Source organism: Enoplosus armatus, chromosome 20 (genome assembly GCF_043641665.1).
Source record: "Enoplosus armatus isolate fEnoArm2 chromosome 20, fEnoArm2.hap1, whole genome shotgun sequence".
NCBI classification, from domain to species: Eukaryota; Metazoa; Chordata; class Actinopteri; order Centrarchiformes; family Enoplosidae; genus Enoplosus; species Enoplosus armatus.
In genome coordinates, this window is record NC_092199.1 from 593689 (window position 1) to 618349 (window position 24661).

General features: G+C 42.1%; 1 protein-coding gene across 2 annotated transcripts in view; it reads right to left on the reverse strand.

The window, feature by feature from the left end:
* Positions 1-390: 390 nt before the first annotated feature.
* LOC139303040 (cGMP-dependent protein kinase 1-like) overlaps positions 391-24661 on the reverse strand; it is a 39279-nt gene continuing 15008 nt past the window's right edge. The window contains exons 3-20 of one of the 2 annotated variants that reach the window (XM_070926735.1): positions 20602-20715; positions 12981-13086; positions 11995-12058; positions 11795-11872; positions 11605-11699; positions 10810-10875; positions 10335-10409; positions 5400-5496; positions 5202-5215; positions 5083-5086; positions 3988-4127; positions 3130-3219; positions 2417-2558; positions 1508-1671; positions 1285-1407; positions 1116-1178; positions 965-1031; positions 391-489 (exon numbers count right to left, since the gene is read on the reverse strand). In XM_070926735.1, the coding sequence (XP_070782836.1) occupies positions 391-489; positions 965-1031; positions 1116-1178; positions 1285-1407; positions 1508-1671; positions 2417-2558; positions 3130-3219; positions 3988-4127; positions 5083-5086; positions 5202-5215; positions 5400-5496; positions 10335-10409; positions 10810-10875; positions 11605-11699; positions 11795-11872; positions 11995-12058; positions 12981-13086; positions 20602-20715 (1601 nt within the window). The remainder of the gene's footprint in view (positions 490-964; positions 1032-1115; positions 1179-1284; positions 1408-1507; positions 1672-2416; positions 2559-3129; positions 3220-3987; positions 4128-5082; positions 5087-5201; positions 5216-5399; positions 5497-10334; positions 10410-10809; positions 10876-11604; positions 11700-11794; positions 11873-11994; positions 12059-12980; positions 13087-20601; positions 20716-24661) is intronic. The other variant, XM_070926734.1, reaches the window with a different exon arrangement.

Consider the following 24661-nt stretch of genomic DNA (forward strand, 5'->3'; position numbering starts at 1 on the left):
TGGCCCTGGTCTTGGAGACATGGGCAAACTGTTGAAGTGAACAGGTGGTTTGTCTCATCCTTGAACCACCTCATCTTCCAGCTCTCAGGTGTTCTGGCAGCTCAAGGTACCTCCAGTTAGAGGAACAGACGGAACCAGTTTGATCAATGAGAGGCTTCCAGTCCTTTTCAATCTGCAGTCATTTGATGACACGATGTGGCTACAAAGCATTGGATATTTGATTCCCACAGGGTCCAGTCCATGTCCAAAGTATGGCGCTCTGGGTGAAAACGTCCACCGAATGGCACATGAAGTTCGTCTTTGTTCAGCCTGGTGAGAAGTCGTCTTCTTGGATTTGGACCTCACTGCCAGCCGTAGGGTGTGGAGCTTCGGGTTTGGATGCGAGCTGGACTAAAAGTCATAATCCCATCCGGAGTTGTCGTCTGGTGGTGGCTCGTCTGTGTCTTCAGGGAAACTGTCGAAGTTACTGGTGTCGGTCTGAGAGGAAACCTGTACAGAAGAAAACAGTCAAACACCTTCAACACCTGCAGATTGAAGAAAGCAAGTTTATCCCTCTTAGATTTCAGAACTATTTGATGCCAATTAAACTCTTGACATGTCAGAAGATACTCTGCATGGCAGGTTTAATATCTTGCCAGTAGGGTCGGGTGATATGATAATATATACCATCAGAGCCTTCCATACAATTTATACCTAATTATGTATCTATGTATTATTTGGTTGTATTAGACTGTTGTGGGTGATATTAAACTGAGTTATGACAATACTGGAGTTGACAGGAGATGAGGGGAGAGAAAGATGGGAAAGACATGCAACAAATGTCCCCAGCCAGACTTGAACCAGGTTCATGGTTTGTGTCATAAATACCTTGGCTACCAGGTCCCCTGAAGTAACCCCCAGTGGCTTTATTAGTCAGGGGTCTCACATGAGTTTGAGGAAAAAACTAAAGTTTATTTCAACTCACATCAGGTGTGATGGGTGGAGTCAGAGTTCCCTTCCTCAGACCCTCCCAGTTAAAACCTTCAAACCACCTGAACAGAGAGAGGAACACTTTAGTTTGATCTTGTAATTAGACGCACACTGAACTGAAAACAGCTTCCTCTCAAGTAACTCACTTGTGCTTCTGGATGTCTTTGACCCCGTTTTTCAGGTTTCCAAGTCTCTCTGAGGGATTATCTCTGTTGACACAAACAGTTACGGTTCAAAGTTTTATCAAAAAAAAAAAAGAGATGAATTTGGACTCTAAAGTTGGTCTGAGTTGCTCAGGCACACAGTGCCCCCTACCTGCAGAGCTTCTTGATGAGGTTGGCGGCGTTCTTGGTGATCTTCTTGGGGAACTCGATCATGTCAATGCCTCTTAGGATGATGTTGTAGGTTTTCATTGGATCTGGACCTGAAAACGGAGGACTGGAGACACACAGAGACCCTGTAGGACACTGAACAACGGCAGCTGGACCATACTGAACTCTGCTGAACTCTACTGTCCCTCCTCTGTTTGTGTCCTCACCTGCCGGTCAGCAGCTCATACATCAGGATGCCCAGAGACCAGTAGTCTGCCGACACATCGTGACCCTTGTTGAGGATGATTTCTGGAGCGACGTACTCCGGCGTCCCACAGAACGTCCACGTCTTCTTACAGACACCGATCTTCTTGGCGAAACCAAAGTCCACCTGGAAAAGACGGAATTGATTGAACACGTCTCTCCACATTCACTGCATTTTTATTATTTTCCATTTATTATCCATTTTGATCATTTGAAACTGTCACTGACTACTGCCGGGCCCTGTGCATCATCATTCCATTAATTTCACTGTTGATATTCCTCATTGCAAAAGGATGAATCCCATTATTTCTGGTGACCTTTTATAGACCATATCTCCACTTGTACATGGGAAATATCAAAATCTCCACCTTATGGGCCATTAAATCTCCTAATGTCATTGCTGTGTGTCAACTAATTTGAGTTTAGAATTTAATTTAATTGAAGTTTTCTTTGGTAAGGTCCTGTCTTGATGAAGAACAAAATCTAGTTTCAAGACTTAGTCCTAAGTCCTTAAACAAACACAACAAACCTTGACCATTAAACTATAATTATACTGCAGCGATTGAGCATTTGTCCTTTTTTGAAAAGCAGATAAAACAGTTTTTTGACATATTTGTGGAAATAGTGTCTAAGCTTTGAACCTCTGAGCGGGCGTTTCCATGGGCAACAGTTTACTACCAACTGCCAACGTCTGGCGTAATACTGTATATGTCCTGTTTGTGCTTTAATCATTTAATCAACATTTAGAGGACCCGTTGTGTTTGTATTAAGTGGAAGCTACTTAGCTTAGCTTGCTAACATTAGCACTGATTCCCAGTAGATGTTACTTACTTACAAGAAAATGTAAATATGATGTATTTTATGAGAATTACCAGCTTTGCGTATCCCCGGCTGTCCAGTATGAGGTTTTCAGGTTTCAGGTCTCTGTATATGATGCCTTTGGCGTGCAGGTAGGCGAAGGCTTCGACCACACAGGCTGTGTAGAACCTGGTGGTCGAATCTTCAAACGAACCCCTGAAACACACAAAGTTAAAAAACTGTTTGTCTGCATTTTGATGTGTTTCAGGTTTCAGGTTTAGTGAACTTAACGTCCACCTTTTACTTCCTGTTCAGTTATCCACCATGTTAGTTGTGTTCAGTTGTTTTTCTGTCTGCAAACACTTACTTCTGATTTAAAAAACGTATTTAATCTGCTGATTAATGTACGTTCCAATAGAGACTATAGATAAATCTCAGAGGTGACGTCTTCAGATGTCTTGTTGTGTCTGACCAAAATAAATCTGAAAAATCTGAGACATTTGAGCAACTGACAGAATATTTGATCTTTTGCTTGAAAAATTATTATTATAAAAATTGTTGTTGATAAATCTCCTGTTGATTAACTTCAGCACTTTTAGTCAGACAGATCCGTTAAACTAAGCTTCAAAAAAGTGTACTGACGAAATTGTTTTTCTTGATGAAATCTTTAAAACCGTAATTTTTTTTGCTTAAAGCTAACAGCTTTAGGATTCAGGGAACATAACAGTGTACAATAAAAACACACGACAGTGTGTTTAGGACTGATGTAAGAGTGTGAAATGTGTACCTGTCTCTCAGTATCGTCCACAGCTCTCCTCCCAGACAAGCCTCCATCAGCATGTACAGATATTTACTGTCTTTAAACGTCCGGTACAACCTGAACACACACAGTGAAACTCAATCAGAACAGAGACTGAGGCGGAAACATATTTAGTACTTTGGTTCAACATCCATCTGTCCATCTGAGAAAGTTTCATATTTTATATTTTTATGTTTTATACATTATTTAACCTATTTTATTCATATGTTTTATACTGTGATGGTGTCCTGTTGTATATTATGTATTCATGTGCTGCGTTTATGTAACTACATTTTTCAAAAACCAGGTTTACAAAGTGCTTAGAAAAAGAAAGAATAAAAAGCAAGTTTTGAACTGAAGACATTTTATTCAGTTTTCTGGACAGTAAATTTCTAACCAAGTCTGTTTTACTTTATTTTAAGTTTTTTTTTAAAGCCCTTATTTTGAAATCCAGGACTGAAAGCAACACATTTGATTAAAAGGGTTTTATTTTGTAAATCTGGAAGATTGGAACCAATGACCTTTTCTGGCTTTGAAAAGCATTTTTTCTAGTTTATATTTTGACCTTAGATATTGTTTTCAATTATAAACAGAATACGTTGATGCCATATTCAGGACACAAACTGAGAACTCCATATGCTGAAGAAGACTGTGAGAAGTGGTTGAAAGTTACAGAGTCGACCTTGAGATAAGAGGTTTTTTTGTCAAACTACATGAATGATTTCATAATAAAAGTTTTTATAATATTTTACAACTTCAAATTGTACAGCTGCTGTACATGTGTTTAATGTTTTACTTATAAAATATAATACGTTCAGTGATGATGATGATGATTGTTCTACTGACCTGACGATGAAGTCGGAGTGCGCCTCGGTCATGATGTGTTTCTCAGCACGGATGTGTTCCTGTTGTCTCGTGTCGACGATGTGACGTTTCTTCAGGATCTTCATGGCGAACGTCTTCGCCTCCTCGTTCTTCAGCTGGACCTGAAGACGAACATCCAGTCGTTTCTACTTTTACAGGAAATATTCTATATTTTCTTTCTTGTCATTAAATCTCATGTTCAGACTCAAAGCAGCAGTTAATGTTTCTACTAACAGGTGTTGTGTGTGTATCACCACCTGATATATCTTAAAATTATTATTATTATTATTATTATTATTAAAACCCATCAGTGAGCCACGCTGTTGTTTCCTTCATCACCATGAACACACACACTGTAGTTTATCTTGACTCCTGGAGTTTTAACGTTTTAACACTTTCATTTTAACACTTTGGTTTTTGTAGATGAAACAAATGAGAATTCCCGAGTTGTTCCTAAAGGTGACATATCCAGCTGTACAGGCACAAGAGAAATGAGGAGGTCTGCTGCTCTGAACCTGCATGTGATGCAAAATACGTTTGGGGTCAGACAGGCAGTCTGGAGGTCAGAGGTCAGTTTTTTCCTCGGAGCAGAGTTACACTCTGACTAAACGACTAAAAATATCTCCAGAGGGATGATGGGAGACCCTGAGCGGGGATTCCTTCCTGTTTTTGGGCAAACCATCTGCAGGGCTTCCCCTCCGACCTTCAGGATCCTCAAACCCCGCCTCCTGCGGCAGAGAAACCCGACCCCGGAGCTGCAATGCACCACCCGCTACATCCCACCCTCCTTAGCTTTTTCCATCCATCTCACGCTTTATGTTCACTGTGGGATTAATACGATCTAATAAATCAAATAAAAATGCAGTCGAGTCAAAGGAAGAAGTCTAATACCTGAGAAACTTATTATGGATGATACATGATAACTTTACTGCAGCATGATGAGACATATAAACCACACTGTGGTTCCTTACAGAACAGAGAACCCTCTCAGAGCCCTGCTCAGTCTGGGTTTGAGAGCACAGCGTGGCCTGATTCTGAACCACATGATGACTGGTTTCCAGTTACCAGCACTGATACCTTACTGGAAAGTTACCGCAAATAACCTGAGCAACCGCACACACATGCGCGCACACACACCCACCCACACACACACACACTTTGTGCACAATTGTGGACAATAAATCAGATTTCTGAACTTCAAAAATGTGACCTAATTAAAACTGGTTTCAAACTTGATTGGAAACTGGTCTAAAATTGATCTGAAACTAATGAGAAACTGGTTTCAAACCTCTTCTTTGTCACCACATTAAAGTGCAAATCTTAAGTCCTTCGTCTGATCTGCACAGTGAATAAAGATGAAATCTAATTTTCTGTTGAATGTCATCAGGTCGTACCAGTTCGACGCGTCCGAAGCCGCCGACTCCCAGCGTGTCGATGATGTTGAAGTCGTTCAGCTTCAGACTGGAGAAGAAGGCGTTCTCTGCCTCGTACCTGGAAATAAAAAACACAAGGATGCCTTCACTGAACACAGGGAAATAGTGATTTAAACATTTTTGGGACATCTTGGAAGATGAACCACATTCAGATTGAGTAGCAGAGCAGCTACAGGTTTGGTTTCTCAACCTCAGATGATAAAATGTAGAGATTTTGAAAGTGGAAACAGAGGCGACTGCCCCGCCTCCTGTTGCACTGTACCTGCAGCATTTGACCACATGGAAGAACGGGAATTTCTTGGAGGTTTGGATGGAGAAGGAGGTGATGGGGAAGGAGGAGGAGGACGGAGGAGCAGGGAGGCTGGTGATCCGGTCTCTCTGCTGCCTCGCTGGGAAGGGAAGCAACTCTCTCATCTCCAAACTTTATTTAATCCTCGAGTATAGGACCAGGCGGTTGTTCGTCTTTAGTCCACTTTATCACCAAAGAATTGGTGGAGAAATATTCTGACACATAAAACTACTACAGGAATATAATTTTGAGCTGTCTTCTAGAGTAAACTAACACCTGGACTTTCTCAAATAAGTGGAATTCTACAGATGATCTCGATGGTCTAGTTCATTATTCTGCAGACAAAAAACATCAATCAAGTCGTCCAATTCCTTCAACATTTGGAACAAAGTCTCTCGGTTAAAAACCAAAGTACAAAAGTGCTAAGAAACTTATCGGCATTCGACCCAAACTCGTTGTCAGTCCTCACGAGAACGTTCGGCAAAGAGTCCGTAAGAGAGCCGTCTCAAAGGAAGAGCTCCACTTCCAGTTTACATGGTGAGGGTAGGGCCGATGGTGACAGTACAGGTACGAGGTCCTGGTCTGGTGGGACCGGCGGTGCGGTGAGGTTGCCAGATCCTCCAGCTCTGTATGCAATAAGGTTACAAACAAGGCCGGTCCTGAGGCAAGTGGGACGCCGTCAGAATCCAGAACAGATGGCCTCCGAGGACGGCATCGCCAAAGACAAAAAATATCAGAACTTCTTTGTCTTGAAGGACTTTGGACAATATTCTACGTCTAACTTGTGGGTGTCTGACTTGGATTTAGTCCAACTGATAACGCTCAAACTGAAACTATGACTGAGGAAAGCCTCTGAGAGGTTCGTCCTTTTTGTCAAAACAGCGTCCACGTCTACTCTGGCAGTCCTGCAGGGTGTAATGCCAACCTGAGAGGACGCCCCGCACGGCAGGACGCCACTGCTGGTATTTTTAGCACGTGGAAACATTGCTCAGAGGTTCACCCAGTAAACGTTGCTCAGTCATTAAACAGACTGACAGACTGCAGGACAGACTGTCCCGACCTCAAAACCAGAGGACGCGAAGGCTTCAAAGGTTTATCGGATGTTAAGAGTTTTCCTGTGAACACATCTGTTCAGTATCTCAGGAGTCTGTGTTTAATGTTTCAAGTCAGTTTTACAGTTTCAATCACCATATACAGTCCAAGATCCAAATCAGACTAACAACGACCAGAATGTCGAGGACCAGCCTTCTCTCACATTTCTATATTCTACTCATCTGAAACAGCAAGTTTGTTTTGAGAGGACTGTAACGCAGCTGGATTCTGTCGCAAAGTGTTCAATGTCGACTTACTTCATTTTTATACTTTTCTAACAAGTTTAGAGTTTAAAGTTAATGTTATTTCTTAATCTGACCGTGTAGTGACATAAAGACAAGAGTTTAGAGTTTTCAAATGTTTTCCTTTGGATTACTGAGATCTGGTTTATGTTTAATGACTTGAATGAAGCAGCAGAGGAAAGAATAGACTAAAGAACCTTTATTGACAGTTTGCACAACTATAAGCAATGGCACATGTATTATATCCAAGCTAGCTACGACACCAGCGAGATATTGAATATATCAGCTGTCCTCACCTTTCAACACTTCAACATGCATATATATGTATATATAAATAGAAAACACCAAGGTTACTTTCTGAGACAAACAAGGAAAAACAAGTGCTGTGGAATCAGATGTCTGCAGAAACAGTAGCTGCTGTCGGTCGGTCGTTCAGTCAGGACAAACCAACACATAAACACTCTAAAAATAGTTTGTAATAGTGAGAAAGAGATCAACTGTTAGAGGGTTCAACCTTCACCCTGCTGAAGAGCACAAAACACTGAATCCTGCAGCACTGAGATGCTGCAGCTCCAGATTAACAAGATGAAACTGTATTCAACTTAAAACATGGAAAACATTAAGGACATGATGGGAAATATCAGAGGTGTGAAGCTGACTTAACCTTTTTATCAGTTAAATCGCTTGAAATTGTAAAACATAAATACGGCTGAATGATCTTTTTCTTGAATTTAAGAAACTGAAAAAACAAATCTGTGTTTTCAAAGTGATACAGTAGCCTAATGTGAAGGACGTTCACACAAAGGTTTTCTTGTAATATGTCATATAATTATGAGATATTTATGAAGGAATTTTGACAAATCACATAAAAATTTAAAGACCATTCTGCATGTTTAAGTATGTTTTTGTAAATGTAATAAAATGTTGTAAATCTTAATAATCAAATATAAAATAGACTTCAGCTCAGAAACAGTGAAGGATAAACACCCCACTGTTTGCTGTTTACTGTTACCATAGCAACGTTCCTGATTGACAGCAGGACACCTGGTGTGTGTGTGTGTGTGTGTGTGTGTGTGTGTGTGCTGTATTGAATCTATACCATAAGAGGATATGACTTCATTCTGTCACATGACAGTGACAGTCATCTGATACACGACACAGCCTCTGGTGTGTGTGTGTGTGTGTGTGTGTGTGTGTGTGTGTGTTGTATTGAATATCAAGGTCAGAAATATTGATTAATAGAGATTTGAAGTGATGAACATGAAATGATGCCTGCTGAACAGAAATGTATGGAAGTGTATAAGGATCTGAAAGGGGGCGGGGCCTCATTACCTGGGCTTTAATGAAACACCTGAGAGGACAGACACGACGGCAGTTTGTGTTTTTCCACATTCAGCTCAGTCGAAGCTCCTTCATTAACGCGAGTGTTCAGTAACAAGTCAGTGTCCTTCAGTGTGACCCGGCTGTGACTGCAGCAGGTGTTATGAGCTGGTCTTATATAAGCAGCTCCTGTTACTGCAGTAAACATTCACACTAAGGAAACACTGAGGAAACACTGAGGAAACAAGAAGGAAACACTGAGGAAACACTGAGGAAACAAGAAGGAAACACTGAGGAAACACTGAGGAAACACTGAGGGGAAACACTGAGGAGAAACACTGAGGAAACAAGAAGGAAACACTGAGGAAACACTGAGGAAACAAGAAGGAAACACTGAGGAAACACTGAGGAAACAAGAAGGAAACACTGAGGAAACACTGAGGAAACAAGAAGGAAACACTGAGGAGAAACACTGAGGAAACAAGAAGGAAACACTGAGGAAACAAGAAGGAAACACTGAGGAAACACTGAGGAGAAACACTGAGGAAACAAGAAGGAAACACTGAGGAAACACTGAGGAAACACTGAGGAAACAAGAAGGAAACACTGAGGAAACAAGAAGGAAACACTGAGGAGAAACACTGAGGAGAAACACTGAGGAAACACTGAGGAAACAAGAAGGAAACACTGAGGAAACAAGAAGGAAACACTGAGGAAACAAGAAGGAAACACTGAAGAAACACTGAGGAAACACTGAGGAAACACTGAGGAAACAAGAAGGAAACACTGAGGAAACACTGAGGAGAAACACTGAGTAAACACTGAGGAAACATTGAAGAAACACTGAGGAAGCACTGAGGGAACACTGAGGAAACACTGAGGAAACAAGAAGGAAACACTGAGGAGAAACACTGAGGAAACAAGAAGGAAACACTGAGGAGAAACTCTAAGGAAACACTGAGGCAACACTGAGGAGAAACACTGAGGAAACAAGAAGGAAACACTGAGGAAACACTGAGGAAACTCTGAGGAAACACTGAGGAAACAAGAAGGAAACACTGAGGAAACACTGAGGAAACACTGAGGAAACACTGAGGAAACAAGAAGGAAACACTGAGGAAAAACACTGAGGAAACACTGAGGAAACACTGAGGAAACAAGAAGGAAACAAGAAGGAAACACTGAGGAGAAACTCTGAGGAAACACTGAGGAAACACTGAGGGAACACTGAGGAAACACTGAGGAAACACTGAGGAAACACTGAGGAGAAACACTGAGGAAACAAGAAGGAAACACTGAGGAAACACTGAGGAAACAAGAAGGAAACACTGAGGAGAAACACTGAGGAAACACTGAGGAAACAAGAAGGAAACACTGAGGAAACACTGAGGAAACACTGAGGGAACACTGAGGAAACACTGAGGAAACACTGAGGAAACAAGAAGGAAACACTGAGGAAACACTGAGGAAACACTGAGGAAACAAGAAGGAAACACTGAGGAAACATTGAAGAAACACTGAGGAAACACTGAGGAAACCGCCGCCATGACGGAGGCTGACAGCAGCGTGACACCAGGTCTTTGGTTGATTGGACTTCCTGTCTGTGTTTCGTCACCAGCTGCAGCAAAGATGGTTTTCATTGTCAATGAATCTGCTGATTTTCTGGATTCATTGAGGGGACGTACTCAAGCTGGATGTTTAATGTTTCATGAACCCACACATGAAGATATTCAGTTTAATGTCATACATGACAAAGAAAAGCAGAAAATCCTCACAATTGAGAAGCTTAATATTCTGTTGATTGACTAATCAATGAATCATCTAATACAAAGAACTAAAGCTTATATTAAATGAAGACTCTACCTGTAAGTGTCAAAGGACGTATATAACCTGTGTACATATTGAAATCTGTGCACCTGGAATATTAATTGAATATGTGAACATTAAACCTACTTGGCTTTGGCTTCAGCGTCCTCGTATCCTTTATTTGAAACGTCGTCTAATCCACCAATCAGATGCTTGAATGAGCTGAGGAGGACGAGAGACAACAGCCAATCAGCACGCAGATTGTAAGAGCATCTAATTCATAAAAATTGTCTGTAGATAAAAACCTTAAAGAATATATATATAACATATTGGTTTATTAACACTTAATCATAAAGCTGACTGTGCAGTATTCTTCAGAGGAAACGACATGTTTCGAATGTTTTGAATTTGATAAATAATAATAATATATTTCTTTATTTCTTCTTCAGACGCCTCAGGAGCTGATGCATCACAGTCCAGCATTTATTTATTTTGTTAAAATATCCACTCAGTAGTGACAGTGAGTGTAGTTAGCAGAGTGGACCAGCAGAGGGCAGCAGGTGGCTTTAAATCAACCACCAGCTCCACCTGCTCAGTGTGTGTGTGTGTGTGTGTGTCTCACTCTCTGTCGATGACCAGGCAGGTGACGGCCTCTGCAGCGATGACATTGGCTGTTCTGACATCCTCCCTGTGGATAAAACACACGTTTGTACTTCTATACTTGTGAGGACACAGTGTTGACTACACTGTAACAGCTACATGTTTTAACACACGTCAGTTTGATGCTTCCAGGCTTTTAGCTCCCATTATCTCACATGTTTTTAGCGTGTGCATGACTGCTGTGTTTCTCTTCAGTCAATAATACTATAAAATTCAAAGTCTCATAAATGCTTGTTTTCTCCCAGTGGTTCTGCAACATTTTACATCCCCCCAAAGCATCATGGAACCTGTAGTTCCAAAACTTAAGGCATGATTATCCCCCAAATATGTTTCTGCTTGGTGTTTTGCAGACATTTAAGATGTTTGTCTGTCAGTCCAACTAGTAAATATCTCGTCTAAATGACAGACGAGATCTTCTGTGGATATTCATGAACCCAAAAACCTTCACTTCTCCTCTCGCGCCACCATCAGGACAAACCTTAAGTCCAGTTCCAGTTTAGAGATTCTGGGTTTGAATACGGGATTAAGAATTTGCACTCTGAAGCCGAGACTTAGTGCTTGGAAGTCAAGCATTCAGGATTAAGGGATATGGTTTTGGTCAGGGGTTAGGGGTCTGAGGTCTCTAGGTTAACAAATCAGGTTTAGAAAATCAGGGTTTGGTTATAGGTTCAGGTTTTAATTGTGAAGGGTTAAGGGTACAGGATCAGGTTTAGAAGTTAAGGATCAGGTGTCGGGGTCAGAGGTCACATGATCTTACCCCTGCAGCGCTCTCTCTCCAAACCAGTCTCCCCTGGTGAGCTCTCTGAGGTGTGCTGGCTCCTGGTTGGCTGAATCCTCCTGGGTCACGTTCACCTGTCAGGAGGTGTGAGTAACAGTTAGCAGCAGACGATCGGGAGTCTGCAGATCAATACACGATCAATGAAGTGGACTGTGGCGGTCTGTGTTACCTTTCCCTTGCTGATGATGAAGAAGGTGTCTCCTCTGGCCCCCTGTCTGATGATGAACTCTCCATCTTCATAATGAGTCTAAACAGACAGAAGAGACAGTCTGATTGGAGGACTTACAGCGTGACTCCACCACAGAAGAAGACTGATGTTGGAGCCACTATGGAGGGGTGTCGTGGTCTGAACGCCGGTGACAGTCTCACCTCCTCCATGACGTCGGCCAGTTTACTGAGCGTTTCCTCTGGAAGACCCTGGAAGGTGGGAACACTGAGAGAGAGACAGCTTCATTCTTTCTTTTCTTAGTATTATTGACTTCACTCTGTTGATGCTCTGGCTGCGTGGTTTTGAACCCTACTACACACTAACTCTTATCACATGATGTCAACATACTTTATCATTTTGTACAAACAGGAAGTGACACAACACATCAGTCTAAATGTTTTCCAACTACTAACGTATTTCCTCCAGCTGTGAGCCGCTCCTCCATTTCCTTTGTGCATTGCATTGTGGGACATTAATGTCAATCAACATTGTATTGTGCGACAGGCTCCTGTTAAAATGTGGAGCTTTGTGAAGGCGTCACTTTGGGCTCTGGGTCATTGTGACCAAACAATGGATCGATTAATAATCATTAATCTAACACTAATGATCATTAGCTGATAGTTCAGAATGAGCTCCACCTCAACCAACTCCAACAGTAACATCCTGCTTCACATTAATGATGAGGAATAATCATCTAATGACAGAATCTACAACAGGAGGACAGACACAGGGGGACAGTCACAGGGGACATCTGACTGCTGGAATACTTTAAGGACAGTTTACTGATTATACTCACAGACTTCTACTGGAACAGAGTACTTGTACTTGTGTAGTATTAGTACTTTTACAGCAGTACTTCCTCCATCACAGCATGAAATCAGACGGAGGTTGTAATTATTATTAACTGAGTTTGTTTGGCTGCACTGTAAACCAGCTGCTGTTACCATCAGTGACCACAGGGGGTCGTCAAATCAACCAGCACTGAAGTCTGAAGGATTTTAACTTGAAACCTGCTGAGAATGAGAGTGTGATCTGCAGCTGCGACACAGTGATCGTCTCTTCGGGGTTTGAACCTCTAACCCTGACAGTTAGTGCCTTGCTCGTGGGCTGTTTTGCATGTTTTGCAGCAGCAGTTGAGTGCAGTCACCTCTTGAGGAAGTCCATGTACTCAGCGTGTTTGATGAGTCCAGTTCTCATCATGATGGTCTGGAAACACTGACGGTCGATCGCCCACAGCTTCACATGGATCAGAGCTGAAATGCACACACGTTTAATATTATTAATATATTTATTACCACCAGAGTTATTACATTAAACATCATCCCTGTCAGTCGCGTCAGAGCTGCAGAGGAATCAATCATGAAGATAATCTCCGGTTGCAGCTCCTGTGGAACGATAAGAGGATCTGGATGTCATTATTACACAGTAGGTGTGTGTACATGCATATATGAATACTTAATATATGAGGTGTGTCTTTTGAGCTCCGTGCACGTGTAAGTGTCAATGCATGTGTGAGTATGTGCACGTTTGTTTCTCTCTCTAATCTGCATGTGAGAAGCAGAGATCAGATGAAAACATGAAAAGTAGAGCTGCTGTGTGTGTGCATACAGTGTGCAGGTGTCGTCATGGCAACAGTACACACGTCTATGTGTGTGTGTGACCACTGCATCCGTCCAGCAGCAGTTCAAACATTCACATGTTGAAACAGTTTCAAAATGACTGAATGATGTTTTTATTCTCGTGTCCAGCTGCATGAGCTGACAAGACGCCAGAGACTCTGACCAGGACCAGAGATCAGGTCCAGAAAGTCCAGACCATCATTCTGTACAACACGAACCACCGACGGAAACACTGACTGTGTACGACTGCAGAGACCGGAGGGAGTACTGTTAACAAACTCAGCAGCAGAACATTTCAGCCTTCAGTTTCATGGAACATCAACTCTTAAACCATCACGACTCATTCAGAACAAAAGAAAATGAGACTGACTTTCACTCATCCAGAGGAAGAACAGCAGCTCAGCTGCGACGCTGAAGATCTTTAGCTTCTAAATGAACAGGATGTAACAAGTGATTCAGATACACATGTGCACACGTGTCCTTCACATTAACAGAGAGGTGCTGGAGTCGGACGTCCTTCAACATCTCCAGTTCACTTCACATCATCAAACACATGAAAGCAGAGCGACAGAATCTGAACAGGTTCAGACTGGAGCTCCTTTATCACACCGATTGATGGTGTCAGACCTGGAAATGAACTGATGTCAGTTCATCTCTCAGCTCTTACAACAAACTCTGGGGTGTTTGCCCCGTTTCTTTGGGCTGGTGTGGACTAAACGAGCAGACCAAGACCGCCTCCGTCTGGTTCCAAGTGGACTCTGTTGCTGTTCGTCTGACGTGTGAAAGCAAACAGACAAATATGTGACTTCAGTCTGATTTTAAAGTTATCTGACTTCAACGTTGGTTTCTTTTCACCATCGTTCACTGACCTTGACCACGTGTTTATTACTGTAACCATGACGACGAAGGTCTCCTAACCTTAACAAAGTACTTATTGGAACCCAAACCTGATCTTTTCATAGACCAAATCAAACCTTAATCACAGTGTTGTCTCATCATAACTGATAGAGTCACATCAGAAAACACGGTGTCAGGTTCTGGAGGACAAACGACATATTTTGCCATTTAATTTGGAGGACTTGTTGAACCGTAAGGAACCGAAGGAGATGAAACTCCCGTTTAAACTGGCCAGTCAGTGTGCAGGAGGAGCTGCTATGCCCAGGATCCCCTGCAGGAGCCTCGCTGTGACAAAGTAAAGAGAGATAAAAGTGTGAGCTTCTCTGGAGGCTGACGCTCAGTCTGGAGACATCACACCTTCAAAATGACACAGGTTTGATTCCCCAGACAGCTGAGGACACTGCACATGTGCGGGACTGAAATCAGGGAATAATCAGAAGATGTTTTCCATCAGCAGGGAGAGTCTGTTTATCACAGCAGGTGTGACAGGTAATAAAAATCAAACACACCTCCAGAGTTTAACCGTTTGTGACGACTCAAAGGAACGAGTTGAACCTTCAGGCTGTGATCATCAACAGGGAACATTAATTACAGGTTATATTGAGAAAAGTGGTCCTGGAAACAGCCGACAGTCACGTGTCACAGCAGTCTGATACTTTGGATGTGAACTTGTCTTTGTTTTAAAAAGGTTTTATCATAAAAACCATGGAGGAGGTCTGATGTGGATTCAGGACTCTTTGCTGTTATTTCTCCTGAGGACTGAAGAGCCGATCTGTCCTGTTGTGACTCGCCTGGAAAAATCTTTTTAATATTGTCTTTATGAAGCTGGGACTGTGGCTCAGGCTGCTGAGACAGGTTTTATACCTCAACAACCTCTGGACAAAACCACAGAGGGGACGTATTCCAGACCGACTGTCCTCTACGGAGAAACAATACACAAAAAACGACCTGCTGTCGGTTTGTGACCTCTGGGTGTCTGTAGCATTATGTTGTTACAGCACCGCAAAAACTCTAAGCAAGTGTCTGATTATGACAACAGAGACAGTTTTTGGGCCTTAATCGAACCAAACATGAACCACCGAGGTGGCAGATCACAGAACAGTCATGTGGGCTGACGACAAAGGACACATTTTGTTGTTTAGTTCAGATCTGGTTCCTGCTAATGAGGTGCCGGAGAACTGGAGGGACAAACAATCTGCAGGGAGGAGGACGGAAGAAAGAACAGAAGGACAAAAGGGTGACAGGAAGGAAGGACGAAAGAGTGAAAAGAAGGCAAGAAAGAGAAAAAATGAAAGAAAAGACAGAAAAAAGGACAAATGAAAGGACAAAAAGATGAAAGAAAGACATTAAATATCTCAGGACATTTTTCCTTTAAAGCTCGTGTCCTCTGGACAGTTAAAGTAGTTTCTGTGTCCTGTCATCTCCTGTTGCTTTTCTCAAAGTATTTATAAGCAGCAGAACCACTTTTTACACCCATGAAGTAAAACATTTTCAGATTGGAGAGATTCATTCATGAAAACATAGAGACAAATAAACTGCACAAAGCAGACAACAGATGAAGTCCAGAGACTGTATAACAACGTCCCCCGTTGGTTTGTGGACCGTTTTGAAGCCTCCAGTTTGGAGCCAGAGGTGACCATATTTGGACGAGAGGGTGGAGCGGCGGATCTGAGAGCCTGAAGACACTCTGCAGGCCTACCTACACCTGCAACCTGACTGCACCTGGCTACGCCGCGCAAAGTAGCTGCTAACAAAGTTAGCTTGTAAATGTACTTCTCCTAGAGTGTCTTTTAGCACAACCGAATGCCTCTATCCTGTCACAAGGTAGCCCCGCCCTAAAGCACACCCTGCTTTAGTGTCTATTTTACTCTGAATGGGACCATGATTTACTAAATGAACGTCGTGCTGTCTTGAAGAAGACTTGAAACTAGCGCCTGAGACCATAAACTCATGAGGAAAATGTACTGAGGTAATAAATCAAGTGAGAAGTAGAATCATTTTCTCATAGACTCAGAGCCCCAGACATCCCATAAACCTCAGCACTGAAGCTCAGACAGAGCTGGTTCCCGTGGTTACAAGGCATCCACCAGTGTGTACACTGTGTGTGTGTGTGTGTGTATGTTGGCTGCAGTTACCTTGGAGATGTGCAGACTTGTACAAACTTCCTTCAGTTTAATGAGTCCTTCAGTCACTGAGCTCAGACACATAAACAATATTTACATCAGACTGAACAATTATTACAAAACATTGCAGCGGAGGTGGAAGCAATGAAGTACATTTACTCCCCTTACTGTGACGAGGTACATCATAATTCATCATTTTACTTGGACTGAAGTATTTGTGCATTTCAGTATTGTACTTAAAAGACGAACGGTGTGTGTGTGTGTGTGTGTGTGTGTGTGTGTGTGTGTGTGTGTGTGTGTGTGTGTGTGTGTGTGGCTGCAGCTGCTGTGGCATTTATGTTGTTTATACATCTCTGAGTTGTTGCCTTGGTGATGTCATTTCAGTTCTGTAGCTTAACGGGTGCTTACTGACTTCCTGACTTTTAGTTGGCGACTCTCAATCACCATTAAACAATGTGTGACATGAGGTTTTGTCTCTTTTCAGTGTGATTTTCACAGTAAAAGCTCTGTTCTGTCATCTGTAGCTGTTCACTGTGTCCTAGAACAGTTTTAAGTGATACCAGCCTGTGTTAGAGTAACTGTGGACTATTTGTGTTTAAATAACGCGTGTTAATCACTGGGTTAAACCCCTGTAATAGACATGGACATTCACAAAAGGGGGGCACAGGATAGCTGAAGGGGAGGTGAAGCAGGAGGTGAATTTGAGTGAAACATCTCATCTCCCTCCTTCTCAGAGTCGTAGCTCAGTCAGGTCTGAAACTCATGTTGGGTCATTCAGAGTGACGTCCAGGTCCAGAGGAGACCGTCATCTCTGACGTCCATCAGAACAAACTCAGACATCAGAGAGGAAAGACGCTGCAGAACCTGCCTGAGAATCCTCCTGTTTTTAAGTTTCCTTCAGTGTCTCAGTGATCACTGATAGTTGTCTGTCCGTCCAGGAGGACACTGCAGACAGGAGCTGCTAACAGCTGATTCAGCTGCTGTAATGGAGACCATGTGACTACATGGAAACATATACAACAGGGAGAGCAGCAGCGCCGACCTGCAGCTGACACTACAACAGACCATCCGAGGAGCTTTAACGGGGTCCCACTGTCCTGATAGGTGGAAGCTGTAATTATTACTGGGGTGGGAGTGAAACAAGAAATACATACGAGCTCCGGACGGGATTAAAATCACTGACCAGAGCTGATGATGTTAAAATCACCACACCTCCCCCTCAGACAGAAATCCAGTCCTAATGGGGCTTTAATGGGATTAGCTGATAGCTAAAGATAGCTCCCTGCACACATCAGGATGTCAGACTACAACATAAATAAAACATATACATACTACATATATATATATATACTACGTACTGTAATACCTGCCAGTACTACAGAGCCTACTACAGTACTACAGAGTACTATACAGTACTATAGAGGAGCTGTCGCAGTACTACTGCAGTACTCTGTCTGAATCTGTGGTGAAAACACAATAGTCGTCATTGGTCATTACTTTTTATTTCTTGTTTCCACTGCTTTATGACCTGCTGTCTGTTGCTACGGAGTTACCAAGTGTCTCTGTAACCACGGAAACAATAGGAGACACTCCACAGAAGAATACAGAAGAGTTTAAAGTGCTGGTGTGTGTTTCAGGTGGGCTCTTATTATTAATGTTTATTAATCACTCACCGGTGTGCGGACATGTCAAATGTGTGTGTGGTAAAGGTCAAAGGTCAGAGTGTCCAGAAATGGAGGAAGCAGATGGTTTAATATGATCACACTCATATTCACAAGCAGCTGCTCTCTAACACACACACACACACACACACACACACACACAAACACACACTCTGTGGAAAACCTCTGGAGACAAACAGTTAAAAAGTTGTGGAAATAAAGACAAAGATAAAATACTATGACTAACAAAACTGCCACTGCTGGTGAGACTATTACTACTGCTACTACTACTACTGTAGTAGTACTGCAGTTTATTTTTCATGTTTAAATGTTCAGTCCACTGAACTTTCTGACATGCCAGACTGACTGTTCCGATAAACGTCCTGCTGATTTATCAATAATTCATCTCTGTTTGGTAACTTGTTCCTGTTGGGCTTTAAACGTGCTGCAGTTCAACCCCTCCCCTTTTAAACCATGTCGAGACACCTTAAATCTGCGTAGTGTAGAAAATAAGTTAGCTTTTATGAGACCAAACCAAACCCTTAAGGAATTTTCCACCATTTAAGAACCAATAAAGCTCATTTTAGCTGCACATTTGGTGTCAGTTTGACTTGAATTGTTGTCGATGTAACCTTTCTGTTTTGATATAAACTGATTTTAATTATTCAAAGCAGCCATAAAGCTGACGCTGGCCGCTCGGAGAATTTAAGTCGTACATGCAGATCAACTCCAGCTGGAGTTTGTGTGTTAATGTGAGGATAACGAGCAAAAAGCTTCTGCAAACGGAAACGAATCCCCTCGAACCCAACCCTGTTGCCAAGAGAAACTGTTGCCAAAACTTTGCTCATTGGCTGGACCGCATGGTGTTGCCTGGCAACCGCTGCTTAGTGAGCACTCTACCAGGAAGCAGGAAAAGTTAGAGGTCCACACACACACACACACACACACACACACACACACACACACACACACACAGTGTAGTTGGTGTTGTATTGGTCCACTCCCACTCTTCCTGTCAACTCTCTTCGTCTCCTGAACTCAGATCAGTTTCCTCCAGCAGTCCGGACACTAAGCTGTTAATGTTCCCTGTTGCTGCAGAGGAAAATCCTGCAGCTGCTAGTTGAGAGCTGCTCTCTGGAATGATGTTTTTTAACAGTGAAGTCAGTTCAACTCTGAAAACTAGTGGTCATCATGTAGCTGTGATTTTACTGGACTGCTGCAATAACAGCACACCGCTTTAAAGTACCAGGAAGAAACAAAAAACACATATTCTATAATTATATTCTATACAAATTCACTTCATCAGGATATAAAGTAATGCCAGGACGGATTTAGACATTGCCTTACATGATACATTCACTGAGAACTCCCCCACAATATCCCTGATCACAAAAAGAGGAGATGGGGTCGGGTCTATTAACTGTGTAGAAAAGCAAAGACGCTGAACTACAGTTGGATCCTGCTGCTGTGTAAAATAATCATTTTAATAATTAATGAAGTACCCATGCACAGTCCACCCCTAAATTAAAGACTGCAGGTGCTCAGATATTCCTGCATCTACATTTTAAAAATGGCTGTGAATGACATTATTGGTAGGAATCAGCCAGCAGCGCTAGTGTTTATCAGAAGATGACTTTTCCAGACTAAATCCAGTAAGTCATGTTCAGTCTGATCTGGACCATGTCCCCCAATCAAGACATATAAGACACAGAAATCAACGGCTGCTGGTGTTGAGAGTTCTGATCCATTAGTCCCCGACTCAGACGTCGGAAATCCAGATGTAACATGGATCCACGTGTAATACTTCCTGTCTCTGGAGGTCATCCACGATTCACAGAACTGTAGTTACATATGTAACTCAAATCTGAAATAGATGGGGAGCATGCAGCTGACAGCTGACAGAAAGTCAGTTTGTTTTTAATGCATTTTCTTCTACATGTGGTGAGGCATGTTGATGAAATCTACTGAGCACAGCGATGCTCCTAAAGGTAAAGACACTTTCCACCTGTCAGCAGCTGCACCAACTATTTGTTTTCAATGTCACGAAGAAGTAAAATGATCCAATAATTCAAAGATTAGAAGAAAGTCTCAAATAATAAACAAATACACATAACTTGTATGGTGACCCCTCAGATTTATCTTGCGACTCCTCATGGGGGTCCACAGCCCCAGGTTGGGAACCACTGCTCTAATACCTTCAATTTAATTGAATTCATGTACTTTATGTTTGAACTTCAAACCTTCAAACCACACACACACTTTGAAAGGTTTAGGCGGTTTATGAGGACGTTTTCCACAAACCAGTACAGGCATATGGGGACCCATGATTCCTTTGTGCCCTGCTTTGTCTCCTGAAAATATGAATGAAAGTGTGAGTGAAGAGTTAGGAGACCTGACTCAGTGAAGGACTGTGAGGACCGGGTGGATGTAGGTGTTTCCTGAACCTGATGAGGACACAGTGAACTCACTCCGGACAGTAGCCGTCCTGGTGCAGTTGTAGAGGATGGCCAGCTCTCCGAACACTTTGCCCGGTCCCATCGTACACAACTTCATCCCCTCTTTAGTCACCTCCACCTTCCCCTCTGGGCGAGAGACGATCACAGTGAGAGAGAGAGAGAGAACATTTACTTTGGAAGATTTAAACAGGAAATCAACAAGCTGTTCTGTCAGTTTTCCTTCTGAACTGTAACACTGGTTTTGACAAATGTATTTATTACTATTACTATTATAAACATGTTAAAACAGATCAAATACATTGATATGGTTTTGACAAATGTATTTATTACTATTACTATTATAAACATGTTAAAACAGATCAAATACATTGATATATTCATGATAAATGTCAATTCAAATGAACTGTTTCTGAATTCAATCTGTGTTGAGTTCAAGTGTTTAATGATCCGCAGGAACAGATCAGTTCACAGGCTGACGTTCAAAAATCGGATTAATCAATGTTTCTGCTGCTGCTGCTGCTGCTGTGTGTGTGTGTGTGTGTGTGTGTGTGTGTGTGTGTGTGTGTGTGTGTATGCGCTCAATATTGTGTGTAATAGAAACAAATGTGTTTTGTTCTGCTGCTGCAACACATTGGAAACAAAATAAATCTCTCAGATGTGCTTTCATTTATTTTATTTGAGTGTTGGATTACACTCAACACACACACACACACACACACGCACACACACACAAGGCAGGGGAAATGACAGGTGGCCAGCGTGTGTGTGTGTGTGTGTGTGTGTGTGTGTGTGTGTGTGTGAGAGAAGGGAAATGAGGGATTTTGCATATCAAAGATTGTCTGCTTTCATTAGTCAAGAGGGGACACACACACACACACACACACACACACACACACACACACACACACACACACACACACACACACACACAGAGCTGAATCATTTACTCGACTTCACATTTCAGTGAAGGTTCAGTTGAATCACAAGTTGTTGAGTTTATTCCTATTAATGAGTACGTTTTTAGGTATTCTAAATATCTGGATATTTCAGCTCGTTTTTATTGACTGAACTGACAGTAAAGAGTTAAAAGTGTGCGTGTGAATAAAACCCGTCAGTCTTTATCTGTGTTCAGCTTCCTGTGAAACTGTAAAACACTGTAAAACAAGCTCATTGGCTCATTGTGTTGGCATGACGACGCGACGCTCCAGTGGAAAACAGCCTGTCATGACACGTTCAGTGTTTCTGCTGCAGATGTTTGTATCAGTGTCATCATTTAATTGTATGTCTGAGATGTCAGATAGCGTTCAGCATTTGAAGACACTCACTGACATTTTGAACTAATGTTGATGAATTGATACAGATGCACGTACGTACGACAGGAAACTGGAAATGTCAGAACATCAGTGACTCACAAGAAGACAGTTCGCACAGAGGAGCAGGTCAAAACAGCTGTACTGTAACCGGTGAGTTCTTTCTATAATAACAACGTTTAGGAGTTTAGTAAAAAGACTTTGTGTTAATTAAAGGTTTAATTAAAGGTTAATTAGAATGGATCTGAGAAGAGAAAATCTAGTCTGAGACACAAACAGTTCTCTGAGGTTCCTCACACACATTTTAATACAAACACACAAATATTATTCAATCCTCCACTCAGGATACATTTACTCCTGCTTGTCTAACAAATAAAGTATACTAATAAAGTATTTATAGTATCGTGGCTCTTTTCTACTACAGGAGCGTGACGACCTGCAGAACCAGTAAGGACTTACAAACCAGGAGGTTTCAGTTACATGTCATTAAAGCAGCGACACAGAGACAAACATGACGACAGTGAAGACGTTAGTGATGTGTCAATCTGTTGTTAGGAAACATCTGTAGCACCGTCCAATCAGGAGCTATCAACTATGTAAACAGGAAGTCCCTGTAGCATCATAAGCTAACACAACTTCAAGTAGTATTCTTCTGTATCTGCAGATATCTTTAAAATTTCAATCATCAGGATTATCACTGGAAATCACAATCAGTCTGTGCTGAGCAACACACGCACGCACACACACACACACACACACACACACACACACACACACACACACACACACACAGAGCAGATGGTGGAGATCACTATGTAGAATGGTGAGATAAACACACACACTGTATCTGTGGTTGCAGATTGATCAGCAGGTCCATTTAAACCAACCAGATATATATACATATATATACATATATATGTGTGTATATACATATACACACACACACATACATACATATATATGTATATAGAGTCTCTGTCCGAGGTGCTGAAGTCCAGCAGGTCTATATAGAGTCTCTGCCACATTTTTCATTGTCCTCAATTTTTGACAAATTATAAACCAAACGATTAATGAATTAATCTAGAAATTAACAGATTAATGAATCAGTCCAGCTGTATGAGTGCATGTAGAGAGTTGTTGTGCCACTAATCAAACAACAGCATGAGTGTGAGTCTGCAGTCATCTGTCTCATTGAACAGAAACTCCTTCATGTTACGCTTCAGTGAAGGACTGGAGCAGTACTACAGTTTGTACTTTATAAGCACTGCAGTGCTGTGTAGTACTGTGTACTGTTTCCTGTGGGTGTCTGTCATGAGTGGACTCTGACTGTTGTGTATTTTAAGCCCTTTCCACACATGGACTCTGTAACATCGTTAACGAGACGGCTTTTTGTGGTGCAGACAGACTACTGTCCAACATGAAGCTTCCACATATAAGAAATCAGTTCCTTTCTCTTAAACATAAAATAATGTTGAGTATTTATTGTTGAACAATCCACTTGTGTTGTGTCCGAGTCATGTTTGTGCAGAGGAAGACCTTTTATGGAGCTCCGACCCCCCAGGAACAGGGGTTAGGTTATAAAAAGAAGAGCAGAACAAAGTTTCAGGACTCTCTCGGACTCGGCTTGGCTTCTCTTTGAGACGGCCTTTTGGTTGTTTGTGAGACTTTGTTACTTGGTTTTTATATTTTCTTCTTTTTGAACATTTTGCATCCATTTACTCTTTTGATAAAACTCCAATAAAACTGGTTTGTATTTTGTACATTCCAACCAAATTCCTGTCTGAGATCATCTCAGTGGCCTCCCTCAGGTAAGAAGACTCACATGTTCACCATCTTAGTTTAGCGTGTTAGCATGCTAACATTAGCTAACTAGCAGTAAACAGAGTCCAGCTGAGGCTGATGAACGTCATCAGTTCTGCAGGTATTTGGTCACAAACCAAAGTATTGGACACATGAACATGTTGACCTGATGATGGCGCTGATGAAGAGTCAGAGGATCACCAGAGTTATTACAGTTCATCCTGAGGGGACCATGAAGGTCTGAACCACATCTCATCACAGTCCATCAACAGCTGTTGAGGTGTTTCAGTCTGGACCAGAGTGGAGGACAGACGGACGTTTCCATCCAGCCACACAGCTAGCATGGCTAATAGAGAAGCAGGACAACATGTGAGACTCTCAGACACAGAAATATAAAAACTCCTCTGCTTCACATTTCCAGGTGACCATCAGTGTCACGGAAGCAGCTTGTGGAGTTTGAGCAGATGCCTTCAAAACATGTCAGAGAAGAGAAGGAACCCGTGGACGAATAAACAAAAGCTGTTTTTAAATTCCGTTGTTTTTAATCAGAAGGATCATTTTGTCTGGAAATGATAAAATGATGAATCAGACTCTCTGGAAGTCCCTGCAGGGGACCTGTCAGTCTGAACTGGGAACACTGGGTTCACTGGACTGTCATAATGACTAACAGCACTGACGTCTGTCTTTGTTGCTCTAAACTGAGACACAGAAGCATTTAAAACAAATGAATTTGCATCCACTCGACTGTTTGAGTTGTGGTTTTATAAACTCATACAAGCAGCTGGAGAGCTTCCAGCGGCTCTGACAGGCCGTCAGCAGGAAGAAGACGATCGAAATGCAGCTAAAGGAGAGAAACCCTCAGCGGCCATGACTTCATTACAAAGCCAGTTCACTTTAGTCAGAGTGAAAATGGATTTCTGCTGCTGCCACAGACCAGCAGCCGGCTGCAGAGCCCCCAGAAG